This window comes from Macaca fascicularis, chromosome 16 (genome assembly GCF_037993035.2).
Source record: "Macaca fascicularis isolate 582-1 chromosome 16, T2T-MFA8v1.1".
Taxonomy (NCBI): Eukaryota; Metazoa; Chordata; class Mammalia; order Primates; family Cercopithecidae; genus Macaca; species Macaca fascicularis.
The window spans coordinates 70578593-70590970 of record NC_088390.1 but is presented as its reverse complement, the minus strand read 5'-3'; the positions used below and the strand labels follow the sequence as shown (position 1 = coordinate 70590970).

Genomic DNA, 12378 nt, shown 5'->3' with positions numbered 1-12378 from the left:
GAAACCAACTGTGGCATACAGTAGGTGCGAAATAAACATGGCCACCACTGTTACTCTTACCCTTTGGGTAGAACAAGTTATCAGGCTGGTTGAATCAGGAGCTTAAAACAGAAAGGCTTGTTCTGACCTAGTGAGCCCCCATGGAAAATGCAATCAGCTTTGCCCATCTCTCACCCAGGAGCCCACCCCAACATCACCCCAGTTGGTTTCCGGAACTCTCTGGGTCCCTGAGTGTCTGGAGGTTTCTGCCCGAGGCTACTGGCTCCAGGCCTCCCTCCAAAGTCTCTCAGAGCAGATTTCCTCTGCAGAGTGTCAGGCCAGGAGGGGAGGGCCACCTGGGGTGACTTCCTCTAGGCCCCTGCCTGCCAAGGCACAGGCCACTCTTCCTCCTCTCCAGGACCTAAGTGCTGGCAGAGAAACAATACAGCTACCCCCTTCCCATCCCCACCCCCAACCTGCCCCAGCTGAGAAAAAGTTGTGACTTGAGACTTACAACCCGGGGGACACAGGGATGGATTTTTCACTCCTGGAGCTGGGCCATAGCAGGAACATAGGAATTTGGGAAGTGGGCCACCCGGATGCCCGGTGCTGTCTTTGGCCAGGACAAAGAAGTCTGGTCTGTTTTAGACTCCCAGGAAGTTCTAAGTCTGAGCCCCCACTGCAGGTGAAGCTTGGGGGTGAGGGGTCTCCACTGGCCGCAGATGGTACTTGATCATTTTGCTCCCAATCCATAGAGAAACAAAACAGTAGATCCTTGTGGGTAGCTAGCAGCTTTGCCAGAGATGAAGAGCATGCTTGGTTGGCAAGAGGGGAGATGGCTGGTGCCTGAGCAAGGCCAGCAAGCAACCTGCCACCTCTGCATCTGGAAGGATGTACTCTGGAGTTAACAGGGAAGGCAGTGAGGGGCAGATCACATTCATTCTCAATCTTCCAAGAGAGTACCTGTATTAGTCTGTTTTCACGCTGCTGATAAAGACAGTGCCCAGACTGGGCACTTTACAAAAGAAAGAGGTTTATTGGGCTTACAGCTCCTCATGCCTGGGGAAGCCTCATAATCATGGCAGAAGGCAGGGAGGAGCAAGTCGCATCTTACATGGATGGCAGCAGGTGAAGGGAGAGAGAGAGACCTTGTGCAGGGAAACTTTCCATTTTTAAAACCATCAAATTTTCATGAGACTTAATTCAGTATCATGAGAACAGCACAGGAAAGATCCACCCCCGTGATTCAATTATCTCTCACTGCGTCCCTCCTAACATGTGGGAATTATGGGAGCTACAACATGAGATTTGGGTAGGGATACAGAGTCCAACCATATTAGTACCTTACAGTGGCTTTTATATTCCAGGCTGGCAGGGGCATGGCTGAGACCACTTTGGGGATTTCAGGCTGATGCACTTCAGCTGGGTGGATTTCTGGATGTTTGAAGAACCCTCACCAAAAGCGTAGTTGTCCCATGAGGGAAGGTTCTAGAAGGATATAATGGGGATAGGGAGGGAGATCTGTCCTGAGCTTTGCCTGGCCAATAATTTGGGACAGGATCAGAGACACTCAGCTGTGAGGGATGGCCTTGAACTGAAGAAAAATCAAGATCCAGCTGACCTTCAGAGGACTGGAGGTGAAGAGGTACAATGAGCAAAGGGAACTTAAGTAGAGGAAGATGTAAAATCCTGCATCTGGATTTATATTAACCTTGTATCCTGCAACCCTGCTGTTATCATGATTAGTTCTACAAATTTTCGTGTTGATTCTGATTTTGTACTTAGACAATCACATCATTTGTGAACAAAGATAGTTTTATTTCTTCCTTCCCAGTCAGAATACCTTTTATTTCATTTTCTTGTCCTATTGCATTAGCTGGGACTTCCAGTCCGATGCTGGAAAGTTGTGGTGAGAGGGGACAGCCTTACCTTGATCGTGATCTAAGTGGGAAAGCTGTGAGTTTCTCACCATTGAGAGCAATGTTAGGCCAGGCATGGTGGCTCATGCCTGTAATCCCAGCGCTTTGGGAGGTGGGTGGATCACCTGAGGTCAGGAGGTCGAGACCAGCCTGACCAACATGGTGAAACGCAGTCTCTACTAAAAAAAATACAAAATTACCCAGGCATGGTGGTGCACACCTGTAATCCCAGATACTTAAGAGGCTGAGGCAGGAGAATTGCTTGAACCCAGGAGGCGGAGGTTGCAGCCGAGATTACTCCATTGCACTCCACCCTGGGCAACAAGAATGAAGCTCTGTCAAAAAACAAACAAACAAACAAAAAACAAAGCAATTTTAGTTGTAGGTTTCCTGGTAAACACTCTGTTAACTTCAGGAAGTTTCCCTCTACTTCTAGTTTGCTGAGACTTCATCATGAATGGGAGCTGCATTTTGTCAAATGCTTTTGCTGCATCTATTGATATGATTATGTGATCTTTCTTCTTTAGCCTGTTGATGTGATGGATTACATTAATTGATTTTTTTTTTTTTTTTTTTTTTGCAACAAGGTCTCACTCTGTCACTCAGGCTGGAGTGCAGTGGTGTGATCACGGCTCACTGTAGCCTTGACCTCCAGAGCTCAGGTGATCCTCCCACCTCAGCTTCCTGGTTAGCTGCAACTGTAGGTGGCCACCACTGCACACACCCAGCTAACTTTTTGTACTTTTTGTAGAGATGAGGTTTCACCATGTTGTCCAGGTTGTTCTCGAACTGTGCTCAAGCAATCTGCCCACCTTGGTCTCCCAAAGTGCTGGATTACAGGCATAAACCACCGCGTCCCGTCTGATTTTCAAATGTTGAACCTGCCTCGCATACCTGAGATAAATTCCACTTGATCGTGGTGTATAATTCTTTTCATACGTTGTTGGATTCAAGATACTACTATTTTGTGAGGTGCACATGGGTTTAAAAGAGAAAAATCCGTTGCACAGTGCATAAGAAGGGGAAGACCTAATTAGACCCCAGCTCATGAGGAAAAGACCTAGGAGTGACTGCAAACCCCAGCTTTGTTTGGGCTGTGGAAGAAGTGATGCCATCGCAGAATGAATAAAGGGTCTCCAGGCCAGGGAGAAAAGGCCTCTGTGATCAGACTATATCTGGAATTGGGTGTTCCGATCTGGCTGCACCACAGAGAGAGACAATGCAGGGCTGGACCCACTCCAGAGAAGAGCTGCCTCGCCCTCCAGCGTCCTCAGCCTCGGCTCCCTGCCCGAAGACAGCTGGCCCCAGCCTGGCTCTCAGACTCCCAACCCCTCCCCCCGCATCCCTGTCAGCTCACCACTTCCAGGCCCCCAGGATGGCCTGAATTTGCCCACCACTTCCGCCCAAACTTCCATTTCAACGGAGGTTCCATGGGACTTTTCACTTGTGAAACAGACTCCAGCCCTGGCTCCTGAGGAGCTGGGTTTGAGTCTTGGCTCAGCTTCTCATTTATCACTCGCTAAAATTATCTTATTTGCTTCCCTATTTACCGCCTGCCCCCTCCCTCTGGAATGCAAGCTCAGTGAGGACAGGGACTTTGCCACTGCCGCGGTCTGCCCTGGCACCCAGACCACAGCCCAGCACGCTGTAGCAGGTGTTCAGAAAATGTTTGTTGAATGAATAAATATGTGAGCTCTGGGTGGGTTCTGGTCCTCTCTGGGCCTTAGTTTCTCCATCTGCAAAATGAGGGAGTCGGACTTGTTGCTCTCAAGTCCTTGTGACTCCAACATTCTTTTTTTTCTTTTTTTGAAACAGGGTCTCACTCTGTTATCCAGGCTGGCATGCAGTGACACAGTCATAGCTCACTGCGGCTCAAGTGATCCTCCCGCTCCATCTCCCAAGTAGCTGAGACCACAGGCGCACACTACCAACCCCGGCTGATTTGTTTCATTTTTTAGTAGAGACAGGGTCTCACTTTGTTGCCGAGGCTGGTCTTGAACTCCTGAACTCAAGCAGTCCTCCTCCCTCGCCTTCCCAAAGAGCTGGGATTACAGACGTGAGCCACCATGGCCCACAGACTCCAACATTCTTAAATTCACTGGGAGGAGGTTGCCTGGAGCTCCCCCAGACCCTCAGCTGCCACATCTCAGGGGATAACTCGGGGGTGGAGGTGAGTGGAAGGACAGCAGGAGCTGTCATCTTGGCCCCATTACTTCTGCCTGTGGCCTAGGGAGACACATGGAGATGGCCAGCCCATCGCCTGACTTATCTCCTGGGGCTTTGTTGGTGCTTTGTCCCTGCCAGGAAGTCACCGTTCGTACATCCCAGACATCCTTCCATTCCTCCACTGCTGCCCGTTGAAACAACACAACTCATGCTCTCTATTCTAGACACACGGAAAGTGTGGACCAGAGGACCACACATGCTGCCAATGATGGCACCACCCCAGCCCACCTGCCCTGTGAGGGGCTCCCCGAGGCTACAGGTTGAAGTCCAGACCCTCAGGCCTGCAGCAAGCCCTGGCCCAGCTGCCATCTTCCCTGCCCCCAAGCCCCTAAACAGCTTCTGTGCTACACATGAGGGAGTTCCCTGCGTCCTGCCTGTCTTTGCTCTGGTTATTCTCGCCCCTTGGGATGTCCTTCCCCTCCACTTCCCTGTGTTCCTGACTCACTCATCCTTCGAGGCCCAACTGAAAAGCCGCATCTTTCCTCCCCCTACTTGGAAGTAATCCACTCAAACTCGCAAAACACAGTCAACTCCCCTCTTGAGGGCAGGCCTCACCATCTCCTTGTGTCTCAGCCGCCATGTGCCACGTCTACCTCCCCCAGGACTGTCAGCTGTGGCAGCTTTCTGTCCTACTCATGCCCAGCTCAGCTTCCAGCCCACAAACAGAATGAATAAATGGGTAGATGAATGACTGAATCAAAGAAACATATCAGAATCCATTGTATCCCTGGAAAGGTCTGTATCCAAGGCCCCATTCGCTCATTCATTCAACAGACACTTATTAAGTGCCTACTGTGTGCACAGTGTTGGGACTGGGCAGACACAGTCGCTGTTCTCTTGGTGTTTCAGCCTAGTGAGGGTGACAGACAAATACATAAGGCAAATAAGCAAGTGATTACAAATTATGATATATGATGTCAAGAAAAATACAGGGGTCTGTCACGGGGAGCGAAGGAGAAGGAAGGCCCCTTGGAAGAGGGGACGTTTGAGCTTAGCACAGAGGGATGAGAAGGAAAATCCACGTGAAAGGGGAGAGGGAAGAGGGATCTAGGGGGAGCAGGAGCTGGGTGGAGGCCAAGAGCAGGAGCCAGCGCAGTGGTCAAGGAGCTGGAAGGAGGCCAGTGAGACTGGAGGGGCAGATCAGGAGACAAAGGTGAGAGGTTCGATCACCAGGCCAAGGAGGCCACTATGGTAAGGTTAGGTTTACTCTAAGTGTAACAAGAAATTACTGGAGAATTTTATTTTATTATGTATATTTTATTTTATTTTAGTTTTTTGAGACAGAGTCTCACTCTGTCGCCCAGGCTGAAATGCAGTGGCATGATCTCAGCTCATTGCAACCTCCCTCTCCCAGGCTCAAACGATTCTCCTGCCTTAGCCTCCTGAGTACCTGGGATTACAGTTGCCCACCACCACGTCTGGCTAATTTTTGCATTTTAAGTAGACATGCGGTTTCACCATGTTGGTCAGGCTCGTCTTGAACTCCTGACCTCAGGTGATCCACCTGCCTCGGCCTCCCAAAGTGCTGGGATTACAGGCGTGAACCACTGCGCCCAGCCTGGAGAATTTTTTTTTTTTTTTTTTTTTTTTTTGAGACGGAGTCTCGCTCTGCCGCCCAGGCTGGAGTGCAGTGGCCGGATCTCAGCTCACTGCAAGCTCCGCCTCCCGGGTTCACGCCGTTCTCCTGCCTCAGCCTCCCGAGTAGTTGGGACTACAGGCGCCTGCCACCGCGCCCGGCTAGTTTTTTGTATTTTTTAGTAGAGACGGGGTTTCACCGTGTTAGCCAGGATGGTCTCGATCTCCTGACCTCGTGATCCGCCCGTCTCGGCCTCCCAAAGTGCTGGGATTACAGGCTTGAGCCACCGCGCCCGGCCAGCCTGGAGAATTTTAAAAGGAGAAACAGCATGACTAGTTTTTGTTTTTAAAAGATTCATGGCTATTTTAGGGGCCTGATTCGGAGGGCGTGTGTGCAAAAGCAGATAGCAGGAAACAGGCTATTGTAAGAGACTATTGTGGTATGGACCCAGGGAGATGGAAAAATGTCAAGTATAGGTGTATGTTGGAGATGATATTAATAGAACTTTGGACAGGCTGGGTGTGGAAGGTGAAGGAAAAGGAGAATTCAGGGAGACACCCTAATTTTTGATTTGAGCAGCCAATAGCAGTGATGCCATTTCCTGGGTGGAACAGTGGAAAATGCAAACGTCTGATTGCAGTTGGGAGGGTGTGAGCCATCCCAGTGGAGCCGTCCAGGGGCAGTTGAATATACCAGCCTGGACTTCAAGAGAGACGTCTATCACATTCCCATAACATGACTATTATTTTATTCATGAACTTATTATTTTATAATTGATTTATTATTTTATTGTATTTATTGATTTTTAGAGACAGGGTCTTGCTCTGTCGCCCAGGCTGGAGTGCAGTAGCGCAATCACAGCTCACTGCAGACTCCACTTCCTTGGGTTCAAGTGATCCTCCTGCCTCAGCCTCCTGAATAGCTGGGACTGTAGGCACACACCATCACACCCAGTTAATTATTTTATTTTTCGTGGAGACAGGGTCTCACTTTGTGGCCCAGACTGGTCTCCAATTCCTAGGCTCAAACGATCCTCCCACCTTGGCCTCCCAAAGCACTGGGATCATAGGCGTGAGACACTGTGCCTGGCCCCACGACATTATTTATAGTCATAGGAATGATGCCACCCCGAACCAGCTTGAACCCTGAAAAACCTTAGAGACTGGGGAGAGAAATCAGGACAAGCAGAGGAAAGTGATACAGAGCAGCCAGGGATGTGGAAGGTAAACAGTGAGCAGCTTCCATGGAGGCTGCGAGAATCAAGTGCTTCCAGAAAGGGGCTGTGGCCAACTGGGCTGTATGGAGCTGAGGACAGAAGCCTGTTCACTGGACTTGGCAGCAGGGAGGGTGCTAGTGACTTGACAAAAGTAGTTTCAGTTGAGGGAAAGGGAAGCCAGGTTGGAATGGATTGGAGAGAGAATGAAAGGTAAGGAAGTCAAGACAGCTGGTGTAGACACTTTCTAAGAAGTTTTACTCTGAAGAGGAACAGGAAAATAGGGCAATAGATGCAGGGAGGTGTGGGGCCAGAAGGGGAGTTTTGTCACTACTGCCATTGTTTTTAAAGTGGGGAAACTAGAGTCTGTTCACAGATGGGGAGAAGTGGATGGGCCGTAGAGAGAGGACACCTGGAAAGATCTCTGAGAAGCAAGAGGGGCTGGGGTCCTGAGCCCCAGGAAAGCCTGATTCTTGCTTATTATTATTATTCTAACAAGATGGAGGAAGACGGGGTGGGATGGGGAGACGGTTCTGTGGATTTGACAGTGTGTGGTGGTTCTTCCTTCCCCAGGGAAGACCATCAGCTGGGAGGCACATGGGGAGGAATGTGGAGGTCTGAGGAAAGAGGAGAAGGCATGAAATAGTTCTTTTCAAAAAGTGGAAAAGTGAGCCTACCAGAAAAATCCACACTACAGGGCTGGCAGGATTGAGGACAAACCCAGAGTATGTGACCATGAATTTAAGATGAGCTCAACCTGGTCATACCATTTCCCCAGCCACATGTCTCCAGCTCAGGGATGACTTTGGAAAAACAGAGCTGGGGACATGCAGTTTAGGGGTTCCCCAGGACAGTGTGATAGAAGGAGAGAGATCACACCCTGGGAGTTGTGGAGGAGGGACCAGAATGGTGATCTTCTAAGTGAGGCTACATGAGGAGGGACGTGAAGTCAGAAGCAGTCTGATGGAGAGGGAGAAAGTGCAGGGTCAAAGAATTGAAGATGCCCAAAGATTATAGCAACCGGGCCCCTGAGCCAGGAGCTGAGGTGGCAGGGACAAGGGGAGAGCTTGAAGTGGTGATTTCAGAGGAGATATGGTTTCTGGTTATGATTTAGGTTCAGGGTATGTTTAAAGGAGAAAAGAGCTAAGGTGGAGTGCCTCTGTAATTCATTCACTTATTCATTTGATAAACTTTTATTGAGCTGGTGACACAAACAAGGGGAGAGTTCCCCCCGGCCAGGGTACCCAGGGAGGCCTTCCTGGAGGAGATGGTTTTTGTGTGGGTTGAGTCTAGAAAGATGAATGGAAGCTCTCCAGGGAGACAAAGAAGATGGGTGCTCTGGGAGGAGAGCAAACCACAAGCAAAGACATGGGGGTTAGGGCAGGAGGGTGGGAAATAGCTTGGCCCATTTGTGAAAATGGAGGTAGCATGGCCAGAGGATGGGGGAAGGGTAGGCGATGAGGTAGGGATCTGATCATGGAGGGCCTTGGGAGCCCTGGGTAGGGCTTAGGACTTACTCTTAAGCAGTGGAAAGCCATTAAATATTTAAGCAGGGGTGAAATTTGTGATTTTACAAATATTTATGGTAGCCTAGGGGAGAACCCAGTGGGAGGGGTTTTTTCAGTTGGTTTTTGAGACAGGGTCTCACTCTGTCACCCAGGCTAGAGGACCAGTGGCACCATCGTGGCTCACTGCAGCCTTGAACTCCTGAGCTTAAGGGATCCTCCTGCCTCTGTAGCTGGGACTACAGGAGCATGTCACTACTCAGGGAGGTTATTTGAACAGAGCAGGTGAGGGGTGGAGGGTGGAAAGGGCAGTGACACTGGAGAGGGAGCCTCAGTAGGGTGTGGAACTGGCCAGATCTACCACCAAGATGCTTTGGGCAACCACCAACCAAAGCCAGCTTTAACAAGTGGAACCAGTGAGGACATTCTTTCCCTCACATTACAAAACAGCCAGACCTCAGGGGTAATGGAGGCATAGGAGAAGAGGAAATTAGGAGGAAGTGAACATTTTGAAGGGCGCTGTGCAAAAAAAAAAAAAAAAACACAGGCTGCAGAACAGGCCCCAGAGAAGAAGCATCTTCCAGGGGCAGGGAAGGGGCAGGTCCCAGAGCAGAGCTGGGGAGAGTGGCCAGATGCGCAGGTGATGTCCTGCTCCCAAGAAGAAAGGTGGTGAGCAGTGTGGGAAGCTCAGGAGGGCCGGTGGGGAAGAAAACACTGGATCTGTCCCCTGGGGAGCTCTGGTGACTCAGGTGAGAGTCATTTCCTCGAGTGCTGGGGTTGGGAGCCAGACTATGTGTCTGTGGGCTTTTGTGGCCCTACTTGGGCTCCTGTAATGAAGAGAGTGAGCAGTATCAGGACAGGAGGATCGTCGCAGCAGGGACTGTGGACTGGGTGGGTGCACAGCAGCCCAGGGGTCTCTTCAAAGCCATCTGGCTGGTTGGCACCTTCTGCGTAGTGACAAGCAGCATGTAGGGGTGTATGTGGGGTGGGTGATGGGGAGGAAGGTGGCAAGGTATATGACAGAGCTGTGAGATGCAACTGGGAAGGTCTGCATGAGGGGTGGCTCCAGGCCGGGTGTGCGTGCGTGTGCCTGTGTGTGCAAGTGTGTATGCACGTACACGCCCATGCTCACAATGGGGGCCAATGAGCAGCTGAGGGCAGGGTTGGCAGGAATAAGCAGAGTCATCCCCGTGGAAACACGACTCCCTGGGTGCTGTAGGGAGCAGCTGGGAAGCCAGGCATGGGGGCGTGGCCAGCTCTGCCCAATGACTCTGGCCTCTCCCTGGCCGCCCTCCCCACCTGTTGATCAAGCCTGAGAAGTGCCTGTGCTGACCAGGACGGGAGCGCTGCTGCAGGGGTCAAGGTCCACTGGGAGAGGGCCACCCTCAGGTGTGGCTTTGGGAGTCTCTAGGGGTCTGTCCAGGTCTCTGTGGTGCAGGGGTGGCTCCAGGTCTGTCCATGTGGGTCTCGCGGTGGCTGTGTGCAGCTGGGCTGCAGGGGTCTCTCTGCAACTGCCTGCTGATGTGATCATTCCCCCAGGGCCATTTGCAATAAGTGATCCTCCTTCCCTTCTACAGGGAATAGGCTCTGGAGGGCTGGGCAGAAGGGGAGAGGGGCCAGGTGGGGCCCAGTCCACACAATGCTCACAGGCATCAAAGGCTCCTGGTGGGTGCCCCTTCCCCCCATCCAGTATGTGCATCCACCAGCCAAAAGCAGTCCCCAGGAGCTCTAGCCCTGCCCCCACCGTTGGAGTTGTCTATCTCCTTGTCCCTGTGACCTTCCCTGTATGTCCTTCTCTTCCATGTTAGCATCCGCAGCTCTCCAGACTCAGTGTTCCTCTCCCAGTTCCCCCTGCCTGCCCAGTGGGCTAGGTCCCCCAGGGCGGTGGGAGGGAACTGCTGGGAGACCTCTACCGGGCCCAAGGCCCTTCCTTCTTCCCTCTCCCAGCCCAACACCAAGTACTCCAAAGGTCAGAAAAGAGGAATCCACACCCACCCCCATCTTCCTTTACCCTTCCCTCCAGGCCAGGGATGGCAAATACAGGCAGAGGCACCACATTCTTCCTCCTTGCGCCCCGGCAGACATCACTAATCAATCACAGCAACCTTTTTGCACAGAGCCTGGCTGCCACCTTCATGGTCTCCACCTACATCTCCAGGTGGCCAATATCAGGATCCACATTGGCCCTCAGGATGAAGTTCCTGTGCCAGTCCCACTCTGGGCTAATCCCCCAACCAGGCCCCTCATCTTGGCCCATCCAGAGGTCAACTGAGCACAGTCAACTGTGATTCTCTCTCTGTCCCATTAGGCTGAAGCCACACAGTTCCTGGAGCTTGAGCCCAGGAGGCAGTCGAAGGCACGAGGGTGTTGGTCCCAAGTCCCAAGGCCACAAAGAATCTGGTTGGTTTGCCGTCGGTCCTGGGGGCGGCCCCTGCCACTGCTGGGGAAAGCGTGGTGTGGGGCCAGGGGTGATGCTCTGTGCCCAGCACCCGTGTAGCAGCAGCACCTGGGCCTTGCAGGTACATCTCCCAGTCCCGACAGAGCCTGCACGCCCACCTCCCCGGCTCAGCCACTGGGCAAGCAGGAGGTGAGGAGTGGACGGCCGGCCCAGGGAGGGGCGGCCGCCCAGCACTCCAGGGCTGCGCACTGCAGCTCCCCTGGCCACTCACCACCCTCCTGGTCTCTGAGCCCAGGATGCGAGGATGGCCAGACCATCTCTGTGCACCCTGGTGCCTCTGGGCCCTGATTGCTTGCGCCCCTTCACCCGGGAGTCCCTGGCAGCCATAGAACAGCGGGCGGTGGAGGAGGAAGCCCGGCTGCAGCGGAACAAGCAGATGGAGATCGAGGAGCCCGAACGGAAGCCACGAAGTGACTTGGAGGCTGGCAAGAACCTACCTATGATCTATGGGGACCCCCCACCGGAGGTCATCGGCATCCCCCTGGAGGACCTGGATCCCTACTACAGTGACAAGAAGGTCTGGGCTGGGAGGGCCCCCCCTCTGTCTGTCTGCTGTCCATCTGTCTGTCCCCGGGCCTCACAGCCTCTCTCCCCACCTTAGACCTTCATCGTACTCAACAAGGGCAAGGCCATCTTCCGCTTCTCCGCCACACCCGCTCTCTACCTGCTGAGCCCCTTCAGCCTGGTCAGGCGTGGGGCCATCAAGGTGCTCATCCACGCATATCCTGCCTGAGACGGGAGAGGCGGAAGGGGTTTGGGATGGGCAAGATGGGGTGCTCTGGCCCAGGAGACCCTCTGTCACCTCCCATCCTAGCTGCTTCCTCACTTTCCTTGACCCTGCCCCACGCTGTTCAGCATGTTCATCATGATCACCATCTTGACCAACTGCGTCTTCATGACCATGAGTGACCCGCCTCCCTGGTCCAAGAATGTGGAGTAAGTCTCCCTGCTCCCTGAGCTCCCCAGCCCTGGGACATAGCCCGTTTCAGGTGTCTACACCTCTGTGTGACGCTGCTCTTGTCTTTCAGGGAGACACACTGTCACTGTGACCCTCATCCACACCTTGAGCCCCCGGGGTGGCCACACTATCACTCGCTAGTGTCCTTAGCCACCTGAGTGGCATATTTTATTTCTGTGTCTCTCCCTTCTAGGGGTCTGTCGTTGCCACACTCACCCCTGCCCGGGTGACATGTCTGCCCTGGCCGGCCCTCTCCCCCGCAGGTACACCTTCACGGGGATCTACACCTTTGAGTCTCTCATCAAGATACTGGCCCGAGGCTTCTGTGTCGACGACTTCACATTCCTCCGGGACCCCTGGAACTGGCTGGACTTCAGCGTCATCATGATGGCGTGAGCAGGGGCCCCAGGACATCCTGAGGCTGGAGTGGGTGAGGGGACAGGGCCAGGCCTCAAAGAGGGCAGCTGCCTTGGGCTGAGGGCTGCAGGGGACATTGATCAGTTGTGCAGATAGGGAGCTGCACAATTCTAGAAACTGCCATTCT

General features: G+C 52.8%; 1 protein-coding gene across 2 annotated transcripts in view; it reads left to right on the top strand.

Moving 5' to 3' along the window:
• SCN4A (sodium voltage-gated channel alpha subunit 4) overlaps positions 1-12378 on the top strand; it is a 51604-nt gene that overhangs the window by 5458 nt on the left and 33768 nt on the right. For both annotated transcript variants that reach the window (XR_010581937.2, XM_045375789.3), the window contains exons 2-5: positions 10727-11393; positions 11478-11596; positions 11723-11812; positions 12098-12226. Coding sequence is in view for 1 of the 2 variants with exons in the window: in XM_045375789.3 (XP_045231724.2) it covers positions 11121-11393; positions 11478-11596; positions 11723-11812; positions 12098-12226 (611 nt within the window). In the remaining variant the exon portion in view is untranslated. The remainder of the gene's footprint in view (positions 1-10726; positions 11394-11477; positions 11597-11722; positions 11813-12097; positions 12227-12378) is intronic.